Source organism: Stenella coeruleoalba, assembly GCF_951394435.1.
Source record: "Stenella coeruleoalba genome assembly, chromosome: 4".
In the NCBI taxonomy this organism is placed as follows: Eukaryota; Metazoa; Chordata; class Mammalia; order Artiodactyla; family Delphinidae; genus Stenella; species Stenella coeruleoalba.
The window spans coordinates 131,674,200-131,692,209 of NC_137149.1; the positions used below are offsets into that span (position 1 = coordinate 131,674,200).

The 18,010-nt window shown below is 38.5% G+C and overlaps 1 protein-coding gene across 3 annotated transcripts in view; it reads left to right on the forward strand.

The window, feature by feature from the left end:
- Positions 1-18,010, forward strand: part of PPP3CA (protein phosphatase 3 catalytic subunit alpha) — a 298,560-nt gene that overhangs the window by 136,990 nt on the left and 143,560 nt on the right. For all 3 annotated transcript variants that reach the window (XM_079921013.1, XM_079921014.1, XM_079921015.1), the window contains exon 2: positions 6,028-6,228. In XM_079921013.1, the coding sequence (XP_079777139.1) occupies positions 6,028-6,228 (201 nt within the window). The remainder of the gene's footprint in view (positions 1-6,027; positions 6,229-18,010) is intronic.

The following is an 18,010-nucleotide window of genomic DNA, read 5'->3' on the forward strand; positions in this document are numbered from 1 at the left end:
AAAATTTAGTGAAAAGTCACTAGTATTTCCTTTTATGTACCCCATCACTCTGTTCAGAAGTAGGATCAGATTCCACATATTTTAATTACTGATGATGGAGGTACTTATGTATATTGTAGCTGGAATATAGTACCTTACGATTAGCATATTCTATTTTCATTACTTACCTTCAAGACAGAGCCTCCTCTTTCAGAGTCATCTAAAAAATTAGATATTTATTATATACTTTAGACAAAAGAAATGGGTGACTGCATCTAAGAGTTTCTAGGAACCCAGGCATAACTTTAAGGTAGATAAAGACACTTTTTTTTTCTTACTGCTTATATTGTCTGTCATTTTCTTTAAATTTTGCCCTTAGGTTTTGCGGTTTAACAGTTTCCCATCTATCCCAAGCAAAAACTCATAATTTTACCACATGTAAGTTCTTCAGAGTCTGGCTCTGCTTGTTTTTGTTTTCTTTTGCTCACTTCTCCCCAGCCCTTGTCACTGCCTAGCATGGAATACGACACAGAGTAGGTGCTTAAAGGTGCTTGACGACCGATCAATTGATTGATTGATATGGTTTGATTAGAAGAAGTTTGTGACAGACACAGATGTCCAGAAGGAAATCGATGGAGTGCCACTCTGTGGAGGCCAGGCCAGAATGTGTTTTGTGTCTGACACGTGGTATCCTTAAGCTATTCTCTTAACATGTGTTGACATAAGTATCTTAGCCCTGTGCAGACAGTAGCCACATGAAATATGGGACACGTGTTGTTCCTGGACGCATTCTGATTACAGAGAGGGATGAAATAAACGTGTCTGGACTTGCAAAGACATTGCACCTGCTGTGGATGATTGACATTGTGGAGCATGTTTGGGGGGGAAATTAAACTGCCTGGTGTTTTGTACATCTTTACTTAACGATATAGATAGGTCAGTGAATCTCAGTCTGGACTTCACATTAGTATACTCTGGATTTCTTTAACAAACCTGCCACTGCCCTGGCCCTACCCTAGACGAGTTAAATCAGAATCTCTAGAGGTAGGGCCTGGGCATCATTCATTTTAAAAAGCAATTCCAACGTGCAACCGGTTTTGAAATAGTTTGAGGTTTTGTAGGAACCAAAGCTGAAAGAGAAGAACGATTAAGGAATATAATTTCCACTCACCCTGTTCTCGTTTACTTGTTGAGAAAGATACATCACGGTTCAATAATAATGTAGTATAAGCCATTTATGCAATTTTAAATATTCTAGTCATGGAATTAAAAGGAGGAAAGAGGAATAGTTTGAATTAATTTTAATGGTACATTTTATTTAGCCCAATATATCTTATTATTAAAACATGTAATCAATATAAGAATGTTGGTGAGACATTTTACAATCTTTTTTCCCCCCTTGTATCAAGTGTTCTAAGTCCAGGGAATCCTGTAGCTTTGCAGCACGGCTTGGTTTGGACTGGCCACTTTCCAAGTGCTCAGCCGCCCTCATGTGTGGCCAGTCAACCTCATATCGGACAGATCTGGAGGGTAAAGTGCGAGAAGAGAGACCAGGAGACCTGAATGTAGTGTTGGTTTTGTCACCGACTAATCCTGTGACCTCGGACAATTCACTTATCCTCTCTCTTGACTTCAGTTGCTTTTTGTTTACTAGGAGGGGGTCAGCAGTCAGTCTAAATTGGGAGATTTATAATTTTACTCCAAAGAGCCCCAGGATTTCGTGAGCACACCTTAACTGCCATCGTACGGAAGAAGAGAAACAAGCAATCTGCTTTAGGCTCTTCTTTCTTTTGGATATACTTGCATTTCTGGATGTCATTTTGTTTGAGGAAAGAAGCAAAAAAATTGTTTTAAACCAAACCAACGTTTGAAAAATCCCTCGGTTGAATGTTTTCTTAAGTCTGTGGTTCTCTCTTGTCAGCATTTATTCCAGGAAGAGGTCAGGCAGCAGGTATCCTGCTTTTCCTTCCAGTGAAGGTATCACCATGACAGTGACTCTTGAATATTTCCCATCAAGTAGTAGGAATTCCTTCAACAGTGGCTGCAGTGGCTCAGAGTTGAGAAATAGAAAGCTCAGATACCACGGTCTACCCCAGAGTGATACAGTTCACTTATGGCTACTGAGGCAGCTCGTGGTTGTCTAAAACTGACCTCTAGCCCAAATCTCAGGGGACCCCTGACTCTGAGGTGTGGCCCCCATAGTCAGCCAGAACCCAGAACTAGGAATACCTTGGCTGCAAGCCTTTTCTGACTTGGAATATATTTCTCTACTGGTGAATGCCAATGTCAATAATTGGATGCCAGTATTGGATGCCCATGGCTTTGGTTCCTAGACTTTCAACCTTCCTCCCTATCAGATAGATGAACTCTCTGGTAGCATCAACAAATAGAAAAGAAACAATATCATTTCCAACCTGTTGTTTGGAAATCAGTCTTTGCCAGATTTCCACAGTCAATGACATGGGAATACAACCCTAGTCCAGTGTGTTGTTTGCCTTTAAAGACTTCTTTGGTGGTTTGTGGCAGGAGTCAGTCAAGGACTTACACGTCCCGGATTTTAGCTACTTTGCTGTTTTATTTGACAACGATAGCAAAAAAGGCACCGAGTGGGAATTGTGAAGTAGAGAAAGCTGAGAAGGTTTCTATCTATTTTTAGGTTGCTTCTAAGAAGTCTTCTATAATATCGTCTTCTTTACTTAACAGGCAATTATGAGAAAATTGTTTTAGAAAGAATCAGCCCGAAAATCAGCAGTTATTTCAGAATTTTTATTAGCATGCACAAGCTTAATTCTTCCAATCTTGGCCTGCTCATGTATAAATGGAAGCAACTTGTCATACTCAAAGCAAAAGAGGGAAGGGGAAATCCCATTTTGCTATAGCAAGTGTAGCCACTTATACAATGAGTTAATGAAAGAAATGTTTTCTAAGCACGTTGGACTCTTTGGTCCAAGTAGTTTTTGCTCAATGTTTGGCACAGGTCTGCATGTAGGACTCTAGGTGAATAGAGAAAGCAAATAAGTGTGACCTTTGTAAGGCTGGTGTTTTCTTTATGAAGCCAAAAAGTGTACAAATGCAAATATTAGCCCATGCTTAGTTTTGTCCCAGAAAAGTTCTCTCTGGCTGACCGCATCTTTGCGTTTGCCCTTTGGCATCGTTGCTGCCCATCTTGGTCCCCTGCAGGCCTTGCCATCTGTTTAATTGGTAAAGGGGCCCATCTTGTCAATGTCCCTATCATCCACTTGGAAATAGAGCCCTTCGATTGGCCTTTGTCCTCTTTTTTCTTGCTTCGGTTTATTTGGAACCAGCCCCAATATCTCAGTGCCAGGTGGCTTTACCTTAGCCAGTTACCTTAGGATTAGCAATTACTGGAAGGTAAGAGATCTGCAGCAAAGGGTGGGAGCATCTGTCATGGCAGTGATCTTGGCCTTGGAGAGAGTCTAGGGACTTGGAGAAAGTCTAATTCGTGAAGGTGATGCCCTCTCTGGGGTGCTCTCCTTTTGCCTCTCATCTTCTTAAATGCTTCAGCTCTTTCAGGTTTAACCCTTTGATCTGTCTGAAGTTTATAAAGGCCAGCTAGCGTGTGTGTGGCAGAGACCCACTGCCTGACAATAAATCAGCCTCCTTCCCTTCTGTGTTCCTATGATTCTTGCCTGACAGTTTTGCAGAGTCACTTAAACCTTCACAGTTGTCCTAGTCACACTTTAGGAACTCACTTGAAAAAAAAAAAAAAATCAGCTCATGGCCTTACCCCAAGTGTCCTTTTGAAGTTTCCCCCTTTCCACCCCCATCCTGTCTCTGGGAAATTTTGAGGAGTTGCCAGGTAAGATATTTTCTACTTTCAAACCAAACATAAAGACCCAGGTAAAGAAACGTGGCCATCGAAATGTTTCCATGTTTTCTTAACAAGCGTGTATGTTAGTCAGGCAAGAAAAAGGGAGGAGGGCAAAGAAACAGAATGAACAAAATAGAGCCCAAGTGCCAGAAGTCTAGTGACTTCGTTGCCTCTTTTTTCTCCTCCTTGTTTAATTCTTGAACTTTCTTTTTCTTTCATTTTACACTATGCTTTGGTGTTAATGCATTTTGTCTCTCATTTTACCTCTTGCTTTTGTATTACATATCTATTCTACTACAAGCCACTCCAAATAATTTTTGAAAATAAAAGTGTGGTCTTTATAAGACATACCGCTCGGGATTCATTAGAATTTCAATTCTAGACAGTGGTTTACTCATCACCTTTTAATTGTGAAGCACGGTCAAGTACTTTCTGGGAAGTAGTGTGGTGTAGCTATTAACACAAGTATTCTGGCATCAGAGTGCCAGGGCTGACGCTCAGCGGGTCTGCATATAAATCACTAGGTGATTATCTTGGGCAAGGTGCTTAATATTTTTGAATCTCAAGTTTCTCTCCCACAGTAATGTTATAGGGACTAAATAAGTTTATATATAAACACTTGTACTTATGCCTTCCTCCCCTTACAGCTTTATTGTTGTGTCTGACTTTATTACCCAGACAATGCCTGGCATAAAATAAACACTCTATCAATGATAGCTACTACTAGTCCTATTTACTTTAGTTATTAGAACAGTCCTCAGATAGATATAATCCCCACTTTCCAGGTGAGGTAACTGAAGCCAAAGGAGGTTATTTAGCTTGCCCAAGGTCATATAGCTGGTGGGTGCTCAGAGCCAAGGTTTGCACCCAGGTTCATCTGACCATGAAAGCCTCATGCATGTCCATTGAGTCTGCACTGCCACTTCACTTTGGAGGCATTGTTAAATAGATATGCTTGGATTGTTAGGAAAATCAAGCTTGCATCCATCGGTACATGTTCATTTCCTGACTTTTAAGTAGTTGTCATTTCTCTTGGATAACAAGTCTATGCTATTAGATTGCACAAAATTTCTTGGCATAGGTCTAACCTAAATCCTGCTTCTTTGAGAGACGCTTTCAGGAGGTAAGAGCGCTAGGTTTAATCCGTAACATCAAGTGTTTTACCTAAGAGAAGTGCTTCATATGGAGATGTTCTTACGCATATGACATAATGCACACGGCAGATGAAAGTTACATGAAACAGTGTTTGTGCTTCTTCCAGATATTTCTAATAGATCTGAGTTATCCAGTAAATGAACCCTCATGTAAAATGGAGAAATAATGATTTTCCCTCACTGAAGGGGCTGAGTGGCCATTTATCAGAAATTTAACCTTTATAATACCGTCTCTGACCGTGGACCTTTGGACGTCCTGGCATGTTGTAGGAGTTTAGTGAATATCCTCTGGCTGAATGAGTGAATGAATGTATTTAGAGATGTGAAGAATGGCAGGAGCTACAAGAGACCTTCTTGCTGTTAAGAAGGCATGGGGGCACGGCTGGAAGAGAGAATGGTTGGCTCTAAGTCTGAGCAACAAATGGAATTTGTCATTATATCATACTCCGAAATACCTGTGTCTCCTGATGTCATACAGTCCTCTCACTGTTCAAGAGATTCCCTGAGTTTCTGTTCAATAGTCAGTGCGTTTTCACCCTCAGATTCCTGCTCTCTCCTTATACTGTGAGTCAGTGGGTCAGTTTACTCAGAGGTGTAACTCCCATTGAAGGGCAAATCTGGTCTGAAAGGTCTTTTCCCCTTCCTCTAATCTCAGTAGAGGAGCCTGCTTTTTAGTGAAGAAATGTCTTCACCCGAGTCAAACTTAGAAGGATGGATGTATAGGAACTCTTTGCTTTTGCTGAATTGATTATTGCCTAACAGAAACAAATCTCTCTTCTTTTTTGTTATTCACTCAGTCAGGATCTTCTAGATGCATGAGATAGGTACTGGATGAAGAAGAAATGTAAATTTCCTTTCAGCAGTCACATCACATCTAGAATCATAGGAAGAAGGCAGTCTTTAATTCTTGATAGCCCTTGATCATATTTTAATGGGGGGACTTTTAAAATACTCCAGTAGGTGGTTAGTGATAGGGATGAATATTTGGTGGTTATTATCAAATCTTGAATCTTTGACTGTGGAGTTTTGGCTAATGTAACGATTTGACCTCTTTGCTTTCAGCTGTCCCGTTTCCTCCAAGTCACCGGCTTACGGCAAAAGAAGTGTTTGATAACGATGGGAAACCTCGTGTGGATATCTTAAAGGCACATCTCATGAAGGAGGGCAGGCTGGAAGAGAGTGTTGCGTTGAGAATAATCACAGAGGGGGCTTCGATTCTTCGACAGGAAAAGAATTTGCTGGATATTGATGCGCCAGTCACAGGTAAGTCCTGAGGATGGAGACTGTCCACTTGGACCCACACTTTGTTGTTTTTAACATCAAATCAAAAGTCTTAGATACCAGTGAGCCTTCACCTTCTTCATCTTACTCTTTTCCTGCCAAATCTGTACATTAGGAACAAAAGATTTAATACATATGTGACAGTATTTTTATTTTCATGTATTAAATATTTGTGTGATGTGATACCCTAAGAAGTGGTGTGCAGCTTAGAGATGATGAAGATATTCCGAGGTAATACCTTAACTAAGAAGTGACATTTTGTCAGTAGAACACTGTCACGAAGAACACAAGATATTCACTGGGAAAGGTCAGACAAAGCATAGGAAGACTTCCAAAGTAGTTAAGTGACTAAGTTAATGCAGTGGCTCTCAGAGTGTCATCCCAGACTGGCATCACCATCATCACCACCTAGAAACCTGCTGAACTGTGCCTTCTCAGCTCTCACCCCAGAACTACTGAATCAGTTCTCTGGGGTGAAGCCCAGTGATCTGTTTTATCAAGTCCTCTAGGTGACCGTGACAAACATTAAAGTTTGAGAACCATTGAACTTTAGGAAGAAGACAAAATTTCTCTCCTTCCTATATCATTTTATGCCTAGAAAATATGTCTTTACTTTTTGAGAGTTTTTGTTCTGTTACTTCTTAAGGGTAGATATGTATTTTGGGTAAGTGGAACTTCACTTAGACCATAAAAGTTAAATCTTGTCAAAAAGTTTTGTGTTGTATAGAGGGTCAAACAGTAGAGGCTTTTCATCTACACTTTGTGAAATTTGCTAAACTTGCACGTTTGTATTTCTAGAGAATCTAAAAAAAACATGTATTTTTTCCTTAATTATTATCATTCTGGCAAAGGGAAGAAGTTTGACATAGAATATTATGCTTTTCAAAACAAAAAGGACATTTAAAATATTTCATATATACTACTGATTGCTTCTTTCTTCCAAACCTTCATGTACTTATAATATTATTGGCCTTCTAATATATTTTTGAAGGTGACTGGTAAGAGCAAGATAAGCGCTCTTGAATATCAGACTAGACCTTCCTTGATCAAAATGCCTCTAATGATTCCTCTTCCAGAGAAATTGACATTTACGTTTTGTTTTGGGTTGGCAATGCTGTTTTTCTTATTTGTAATTCAGAAGAATAATGAGTGTGTTTGGGGCCAGGCAGCAGGAGAAATTGGTTCCGGTGGTAAGTCAATGTTGGACCAGTGGTGAAAAATCAAGCTACATACTTCCCCTGTGTGTATCACTATGAACCCCATTTTCCATGTGTTAAAATGCACTCATGCATTATTATCTTTGACTTACAGACACTGTGGAAATATAAGAACAAAACAAATGTGAACATGCTTTACTTTCTTAGATACTAAAATATGAAAAATTTTTAACATCTAAGTAGTAGCTTGGAATCTACTGGCAAAGAAACTACTTTAAAAAATTCACTGTAAATTCCACCTATAAATAAATGGTAAAATCGTAACTTTAAATGATATCTATATCATTAAGTTTTTTTGATTTTGGTAAGAATGAATGGCTTGATATTTTACTATGATATCATAATATGACATTATGATATGATAAATATGGTATATTATATTTATTATGATATTTTCTCTACTTCACATAATAATGTGTGATTTCCAATTCATGTTAAACTCACTAATGAGCACAGTAGGTATTAATGGAGGTGATAATTATAACAAAAAGGAAACATGTAAAATAGACATTTAGGGGAATATATTTCCTGGGATACAATCAGCTCTTCTGTTTGATGAGGCTCTGTCCTGAAAGAACACATAGGGAGGTTTCTGGAAAAGTCAGATTCGTGATGTTTTATCCCTGAACCTTTCTGGGGTCCATTGACTAATTGCCCTCATATTCAGCAGAGGTTGTACCTCGTTCTTTCTAGTGAGATTCCAGCTGACAGTTTGGCACATTTCCCAATATAGATATGAAGAGACTTTAGAAATCAGGACTCAATTATGTGTAACTTTCCCTGGGGGAGAAAGAAAAAAAAATCCTTCTAGATGGTGACAGAAGTAGCTATGGAGACATCACAGAATATGTAGCACAGAATATGTAGTGTTTATATTTCTTAATGAAGGCAGGATTCTAAGGAACCTCCAGTAGATTCCATTGCAGTGATCTCTTTCTTCCTTTTCTGGGAATATAAAGATACGTAATATAAGTGGTGGGGGAATTTATTTTAACATTTCCATTAAAAGGGAAAAAAAAAACTCTTTTGCATATGATTCACCAGAAAGCTAAATCCATAGCTTCATATTTTAACCCATGAACTTTCCAAGCTGAAGCACGGAGGACTGCAAAATAAAAGCAGGGTACGGTGATCCGAGAAAATTGCTATCTCTTTGTATTTCAGCATAGTTCTTATAATTTATTGATAACATTTTATGATATATGATTGTGTTCTGAGATTTGGTTTTATTTGGACAGCTGAACCAGCAATGTAATATTTATTTTTAAATGTAGAATATTTGTTATTTGGATAACTGAATCAGTAAAGTGAATCAATGAAGTCAATATTATATTGACACTACGCTATGCAATAAAAGGCATAGTTTACACTTCCAGATCTTAAGGGTAGAGTATTCTTTATGTAGTTCAGAATTCCACACTTAAGAAAAATGGAGAACTTAAACAGTTTAAACGAGAAAGCAGCAAGGAGGAAGATGTAGAAGAGGAGGGGGAGAAGAAGGAAAACAGGAGAGCTGCAAATGAGAACCTGTGAAAAAAGAGTAAGGGGAAAGAAGAAGGACTTTTAATGGAGGGAGAAAAAGCCTGAAGCCTGAAACCATATGGTGGTTTTCAAGTGGTATTAGAACTAGTCTCTCACCTACGTATGTCAGATTCCTAAAAATGTAAGGTGAGCCATCAGGGTAGAAACTGACGATTAGCTTCTTGTGGGCAATTCAGCTTTAAGTATAGCCTGATATGTAAACTCACAAAATGAAACAAGTGGCAACTATTTTATAATCATGCACAAAAGCCACTCCCCAGCTTTCCCTCTTCTTTTCTTCCCTCCTACTTTTTATTAATAAAAACGTTTCACACTCAAATGTTTGGAGAGGAGTTGTGCTAACCTCTGTGTCATGGTTTGCTCCTATTTAAAGAAAAATCTAGGAATTAGTGTCCTGGTTATTGGAAATCTGGGCATTATTGCATTCCTTTAGCATTTCTTTGATGTTTAAATTTACAAAGCTGCCCAACTTCCCTTCCTCCCTTCCCTTCAAGTGTTTTTAAAGCAGTAAAACAAAAGGTTTATGTTCAGTTAGGATTTTTTTCCCTTAAAATTCTGTACTTTTGATTTTGGAGAAGGACCAGGAAACTGCCTGGTCCCAATGCTCCCTCCATGTATCCCTCTGGGGAAGGTGATAAAGCACTATGTACCTTACCCTCCTGGAGCATGGATTTAGATAAGCCAGTAACCATCTCTGTGGGAGTAGAAGTGAGGATTAGTTATGGGACCCTAATCAAAGCAAGGGAGGTATGAGTTACATTCTGCTCTTTTCTCTCAGCAAACTTGCCTGATTAGAATGATGGCTGTTTTAGACATTTAACTTGAAGAATGTGTTTCTATATTGGAGGCATTTTGTGAAGGAAAGTATTTTCCCTCTTTTTGACTCTTTTTTGAAAATTGAGTTAAATTTATCTTTGTTTCCTTGCAGACATACAAATGGAACATTAAAAAATGTGGCCAAATATCTGTGTAGCAACTTGCTATGGACTGCATGTTTGTGTCTCCCCAGTAATCATATGTTGAAGCCCAGACCCCCAGTGTGATGTTATTTGGAGGTGGGGTCTTTGGGAAATAATTAGACTTAGTTGAGTCCTGAGGGTGGACCCCTTGTGATGGGATTAGTGCCCTGATAAGAAGATGAGATGAGAGCCCTCTCTCTTTACTCCGTGTGGGGATACAGCAGGAAGGTGGCCATCTGCAAACCAGGAACAGAACCCTAACCAAACACTGAATATGCCAGCACCTTGATCTTGGACTTCCCATCCTCCAGAACTGTGAGAAATAAGTGCTTGTTGTTTAAGCTACCCAGTCTAAGGTATTTTGTGAACTAAGCTGAACTAAGGTACAAGTCATTTGGGAATTCAGTTTACCAAACATTTGCCTGGTACAGGTGGTGTGTGTTATACACAGGTGAATAAGACCTGGTCTCTGCTCTCCCAGGGGTCAGCATATAACAAAAAAACTGAAACAGATATTTGCCGAAAGATATGTGCATCAAACTATTGATTAAATGAAAGGATATGATCTAGATTTATTCAAGCAAATTTAGAAATATCCAACTGGATAGAGCTAACTTAAAACCAAAAAGTTTTCCTCTTTTCTAAATGGCTACGGTTTCCCTGACAGTGTCCGTTGATTATTATATTACATTTTTGAGCTAAAAAAAAAACCTGTTAAATAGCTCGGCTCCTATCTATCCTGGATATGGATTGAGAACTCTTTCAGAAGGCTAGGAACTGTGGATGATTGAAACAGATGAGGCATAGTCCTTGAGTAGAATACTCAAGGTCTATTTGGGGAGTCAGATACAGAAATAGATAATTACTGTAAAATTTGTTAAGAACCATAATGAAGGTGCCTATAAACTAGTGTGGGAACTCAGAACAAGGAATGCAGGAAAGCCAAGAAAGTCTTGACAGATTACATGGTACTTGAACTGGAGCATGTGTGATAGGTGAGATTTTACTGTGTGAAAAAGCTAGCAAAGGTTATTCTGGGCAGAGACAACAGCATACGAAAGGCACTGTTATTTTTTGTAAAGTGGGAAGGCATGATCTTGGAGATTTGCTGTGGGAAGACAAGGTATCAGAAGGGTGTGAGGGGTAGGGGTGGGGGGTGAGACTGAGGTTGGACGGTCAGGGTCAAATATTAGTCTCTTGTAAGCAGCACTTAAACATTTGGTTACTGTTCTGTAGGCACTGGGAGAGTGGAGAGGGTCTTGGAACTGGGGAGTTACACAGTCAAGTTTGTGGCTAGAATAGCATCCTGGATGAGATGAGTAGAGTGAGCAGGGAGGAGCTCTTGCGAGAGGGGCTGATCAGGAACCTTTCATACTCGTTCAGTATGTCCCGAGTATGCCTTGTGCCCTGGCAATGATTTTGGCAGGCTAGGAGAATTGGATCCGATTTTGATTACAGGGCCCTTCAAGAATGATGATTGACATTGATCTTAAAATGTCTGATTAGTTTGTGCTTAGTCAATATCCATTAACGACTTCTTGAACATGGTAGGATGATTTATGCAGGGATCCAGTTTATTACATTTCTCTTTCAAGTTCTCATATTTTCCTATTTTCCCTTTGACCTAGCAGAGAACATTTCCCTCATGTATAAAGCAGAAGCCGACCAGGAGCCTGGGTCTTTGAAGAGAATGATTTAGAACTCATTTTCTGCTCCCTGGACCGGGGGGATAGGCCAGCATCAGCTAGGCAAACTGCTAATCTCTCCAGTTTGTCTGTTTCCTGCAGGGGGGGGATTTGTCCCTAGGGCAGCAAAGGATTCCCTCAGTGGCTGTGCCTGCCATTTAGCATGTCAGGCAGTTGCCAGGAGAACCCTTTGGCTTTGTTCCTGGATGTGAGAGTGAACTAGTGGCCAAGTTTAAGGTCATGGCAGTCCTTCCCTTACAGCAGCTGACGTCAATTAGGAGAATTCCCCATGCCTTTACTCCAGGGAGAGTTAAGTGGGGTAAGAATCCAGTGTCTTTTGAGAACCGAAAGATCAGTGTTTATTCTCTTCATACTATCATTTGTCACAATCAGAGCAATGCAGCCTTAGTTTATATGAGGATAAAATATTACTTCTGGGGCATTTTGCCCACTTCAAAGATTTCAGTGGCCAAATCTTTAGGGCCTGCCCTGCAGCCCGAGGCCTATTTTGGTACCTAGCCCACCGCTGGCAGGTCAGCACATTTCAGGCCCAGCCTGTGGCAGCCACCACAGTTTGATGTTTTTATTCCCCTTAATGTGGGCCCTTGATTTAAAAAAAAAAAAGGATAAAAGGTCACTGCATGAGAGCCAGCGTCCTTTTCCCTGATTTGTTTTCCTCCCTTGTTTTGCAAGGTTGGTCTTAGGAAACCCATCTTACAAGTGGGAGAAGGGAGTCTCAGAGAGTTTAAGTCAGTGTTTCTGGAACTTGAGCATGGATCAGAATTGCCCGGAGGGCTTCATAGAACACAGATTGCTGAGTTCCACCTCCAGAGTTTCTGATTTAGTAGGTCTGGAGTAGGACCTGAGAACTTGAATATCTAACAGGTTCCCAGATGGTGATGAGCCCCTTGATCTGGGACCCCTCTACAGGAACCACTGGTTTAAGTAACTGGCCTCATAGCTAATCAGCTGAAGACCTTGCTATGAACAGGATCCGTCAACATAACTCATGCTGAGCTATTCCATGGTATTACATGCACTATTCTACCTCTGTATTAGGTTGAAAATAATCAAGCATTTCAGCTCATTTGACTAGAATTTGTTCTTGCTCATTACTGAGAAATACAAGGAATAAATTATTTTGACTCTATTTATAATTTATTATATTTTAAATTAAAATGTATTGCTATAACACAAGGGGGCAAGACCAAACAATAGTGCTTAGTACCATTGGGGCATAAAGTTTATATAGTTTTTCCCCAGTGAAAAACCTTTGTAGTGCTTTCCTTTACAAGCTCTTGGAGAGTTGACTATAGAAAGCTACTGCGGAGAAGAAAGGAAGACTGGGATCAAAAGCATCTTTAAGTGAATTGTGGTGATGAATACAGTATTATATTAAGAATAGCTGAGCCTTAGGAATTCAGCATTTGTGTGTAACATACCAGTCAGTAATAATCTATTGATGTAATCTATTAATGTCAATAAACATATAACACCACCCAGAAGCATTTGACAGTTATTACATCATAATTACATGAAGAGATATTTTGCTTTAAGACACAGTGTGCCCTATGCTTTTCAATTTGCCATGAGTCAGTTTTCACAAATAGTAAGGTGTGTAAGCACCGTTCATAAGGCAACACCTGTAGTTGTTTCCATAGGAAGATAAAAATCCCCAAACTATTATTTTTAAAATCTGAAAGTGATCACTTGCAATAATAATACTCTGATGGTTTTAGAGAAGGTTGAAATATATTATTATCAATACTACTGTGCCTTTAAGAGAAGTAGTGTTTCAAATAACACTGAAAGGCTTCCAGGTAAGGAAGGTGCATTCTTCTTTGATACCTTAAAGGAAAAATGTAGATACACTTCCCTTTGTCTACAGGAAATTCAGATTATATTTATGTTTCCAACTCATGTCATGTTCCATTTTCCCATTGAAGTGTCCCTAATAATTTTAGATTCCACTGATTTTATTCACTTGTGATCCAGTTCTTAATGGACATTCCCACATACTGGCCACAGACTGGGACTGGGCTATGACAAAGTTTTCACTGGTCCAGACTGAAATTGCCTTTTTCATTTTAGTGAGAATGCTTTCTTTATGTACGTGAAACTATGGTGACAGTAATTGCTTTTTATACTTTTGGGGGGACAAATTAATGAGTTATTTTTGTTGTAAGGCTAACACTTGTTCGGTTCTTGTTTTTTACCAGTCCGTACAGTGTTATAAACCCTGTACGGTTTTTTTTGTTTGTTTGTTTGTTTTTGCGGTACGCGGGCCTCTCACTGTTGTGGCCTCTCCCGTTGTGGAGCACAGGCTCCGAACGCGCAGGCTCAGCGGCCATGGTTCACGGGCCTACCCGCCCCGCGGCATGTGGGATCTTCCCGGACCGGGGCACGAACCCGTGTCTTCTGCATCGGCAGGCGGACTCTCAACCACTGCGCCACCAGGGAAGTCCACACTGTACATTTTAACTCTTGAGTTTTCACACAACCCTGTGAAGGAAGTGCTGTGATCAGTTCAATTTTACAAATGAGGAAACTGAAGCTCAGTGAAATTGAGTATTATATCTAAGGTTACTGAACTAGAAGGTGCCAGAACTGGTATTAAAGTGCAGGCAGTTCAACAATGTCTATTCCTATTTTATTTGGGGTTAGAAGTTAATTTTACAGGTCCATGAAATTATGAAATCTGAGAGTAACTATAAAGCATGGCATTTAACTACAGTTTATCCTTGTACAACCAGGGGCTTATGGGTGCTGACCCTTCACGTAGTCGAAAATGTGCGTATAACTTATAGTTGGCCCTCCATATACATGCAGTTTTGCACCTGCAGATTCAAGCAACCTCTGATCCTGTAGTATTTGCTGTTGAAAAACAATCCATGTGGTTCAAACCCGTGTTGTTTAAGGGTCAACTGTATATTGTACTGAATTTTTTTTATCATTTCATGCTATTATCCTATTAAATGTTAACAGCTGAGGACATGAATTTTATGTTACGGTTTTGTGAATGTTCCTCTGTTTCAAAATAATTTTAATGTAAATGTAGTGCTGATTTGCACATAGTAGCTTATGGTAAGAATATAATGGTAAGATATAGGAACCTCTTAAACAGAGTATGTATGTATTTATGCATGTGTGTGGATGTGTGTGTTTCTGTATTTTGTTAGTGTCGTCATTTAAATAACAGTTATCTTTGTTACTCTGTTCTTTTCTCCTGAATAGCTATTTGTTGATATCTGTCTAAAGTGGAGGATTTTGGACAAATGAGATACTGGATAAATATATGAACTGGTCAGAAGTAGTTTCTTATAGAAGAATCTGTGATTTAATTAGTGGATTAGTAAGGGAATAATATTCAGTTTTGAGTCAGCTGCTTTACCACTATTTAAATGACTATCTTCATATATAAAATGTATTTTTAAAATATGAATTAAATACTTTTACGTACACATCTTGCTAATGTTAAAATATATTCCATGAGAGAAGGCCTTTAGGTAGTTCAGTCCTGGCTTTGCTTTTGTCTTGGAGGTCACATAGCTTTTCCTTCTATTTTGCTGGGCTCTCCACCAGCATCATGGAGTAAGCATTGCCTTGTGAAGTAATGTGAAATCCACAGATGGGTTTGAGACCTAAGTCAAGTGTGCTGAGGAAGGGGAAAAAGGAAAACGCTCAAAAAAGTCCCGTGTTCTTTCCTTATATTAAACCCTAAAATGTGTATGTAGAATACTGTCTCTATACATAAATCCAATCCAAGAATAAATTACAAACTGGTAACAAGTATCCTCTAAGTTGCTTTTATCATATGAAAAGAACATTTCTAGTTAACTGTGTGTTGTAAAAATAGGATTTTACTGATTATATGATGGTAGAAGAAAACAACCAACACATCCCACATCCAGGGGATAATAAAGTCTGTTTCAGAGGTTTTTATGAAACAATATTGTATTTTAATATTCTGAACAAGATTTCAGTTCCTGCTATCATATAGTTACTTTTTGACTCCAGTTTGGTGTATGATATGCTTCTCTGTATTAATTTCTGTTCATATTTGACATTGTGGTCCAGGTACCAAGCAGTTTTAGACTTGGCAGCATTGTTTCATTCTGTTCCTGAAGATATTTAAGGTTTGGACATCAAGGCTTTTGAACTTTAAGTTCATAAGAGTCATATATGTAGGTGAAAGGAAACTTGACCTGTTTTATTTTTTTTTATAAGCTTTTTTTCTTACTATTTTTCTTCTGCTCTGAACTGTCTTTCTTCATGTTTACAATAAACAAAGCCCTCTGATAGAGTAAAATTAGGATTTGTGGAAAGAAAAATTGTAGGTAATAATGAAGGAAACATGAAATTACCAACCGAACTTTCCTTTTCTCTTACGACTCCATTTGTTATGTCTTTTTTAAAATAAAAATTGTATCAAGATCACCATTTTATTTACAGTGCCTTTCTTTTTAGATTCATATATTTTGGTTATATTCAAGACTACATTGTTGGGTTCTTTGGATTTTATGGTTAGTGTCAGACATTTTAATATTAAAAAATCTGTTTGGAATTCATGAATTTGATTCCATTTCAGAAACATAGTTAACTCACCGTCTCTGAATGTGCTATCTGATTTAAGATGCCATCTGGTGGTATGCCTTTGATACATCTAGTGCTGCTTTTAACTGTCATCAGTCTTATATCCTTTATTGCTTATAAGGGAGAATATTTTTGAAATGACTTGCAAAGACATTTGTTTCCATTTCAAACAAAGGATGCTTTGTACCTTCCTTTCTGTTTTCTCAAAGTAATATGCATGTTTGCTTTGGTCTTTATTAACATAATCTGATTCTTTCTTAAGGCAACATTGACCTTGAAAATCAAGCTCCCATTTTAGGAATTCAATTTAGTTCAGAGAAATTTGTAGATATTTAGCATCCCCTTTAAAGTCCTAATTACATATGTTTTTCATTTAGTTTTTTAATGGTAAAATTTGATTGGCTCTTTGTATAACATGTGATGAATAGGAGATTGTCAGATAATCATAAACATGAAACAGAAATTATTCATTTGAAATTCTCTTCCTCGTATTTTAAACATTAAAGCCCAGCTCCTTCTAAGGTGGACCTTAGCTTAACCTTAACTACCGCTTTTTTTTTTGCCTTCTTCAAGAGATAAGCTGGTAATTCTTATTAAATATATATCAAAGCTAGGTGGAAATTAGAAAGTAAATTGTCTGCATTATTGATATACAATATCCATTCCACTTAAGAATCTGAATTAAGGAAGTGTTAAAAGTACATGAGTTTTTTTTTTTAGGCCCTTTCAATATTATTTGTGGCTGGTTAGCTTAGTTTATTAAGGGTATAGTGGCAGTGGGCCAATTTATAGATTCTTTTCCCACTGTGGTCTGTTTAGCATTTTCTGATTATACTCAAACTTCTGGGCCAGCCAGTTTATCTGAAGGAAAAAAAAAAAGAATGATGTGGAAAGAGGTGAGAAAAGGAAGGGCGATTTCATCTGTGCTGTCCAGTTCACCTGCTGAGGAACATCTCCCAGTGACCGTGCAACAATAACTTTATTTTCATCCTATGTAGTGTGGTATCGGGGTTACAAATCATGGACCTCTAGAGAGGCATTGAGGATCTGCAAGTTCTTAGCTATTTACCACTGGACAAATTATTTCACCTCTGTAAACCTCAGCTTTCTCATCTTTGACGAGATGAGGTGTGAGTTTCATGCCTGTCACTCCGATAAAGTGAAGTGTTGCAAGCACAGCACGCAGAGTAAGTGCCCAGCAAATAGTAGCTGCTTTATCATCATTGCTGTAACCATTTTTGTCGTGGCTGTTATTGTTCTTATGCAGCTAGTATTGCAACTATCAGTTCTGTTCCATTGTTCAGTGATTAGAAGCATAGAGAACTGTTAACTATATTAACATTTGGATATTATAGCAGACTTTGCATTTCCCCTTTTATGGATGTAAGTAAATACCGAGAGGGCTGTGGAATGGAAGAGGGAGCGGAGAGGCCCTTATGCCTACAGCTCTCTATTACTCATCCTTTCTAAATTGCAAATGAGTTTCAATTTTAATTAAAGAAAAATAAATTTTGCGTTCATGGTCATGCCATCAGTATATCGATTAGAAATAAGAAAATGAAAACAATCATTTAAAACCTGTATAATATGGGCTAAAATGTCTCTTAAAATTAGAAGCAGTTAACCAAATACGGGAGGGTGGGTCTTGCTCAAGCATCCCACGTCCAAGTAATAATACTCCATACTTGACGGCTGAGAATCATTCTGACGCAAATACATTTTCACTTCCAATTTGGGTGATTGACCTTCTTTAAAGATAGGTCCCTGT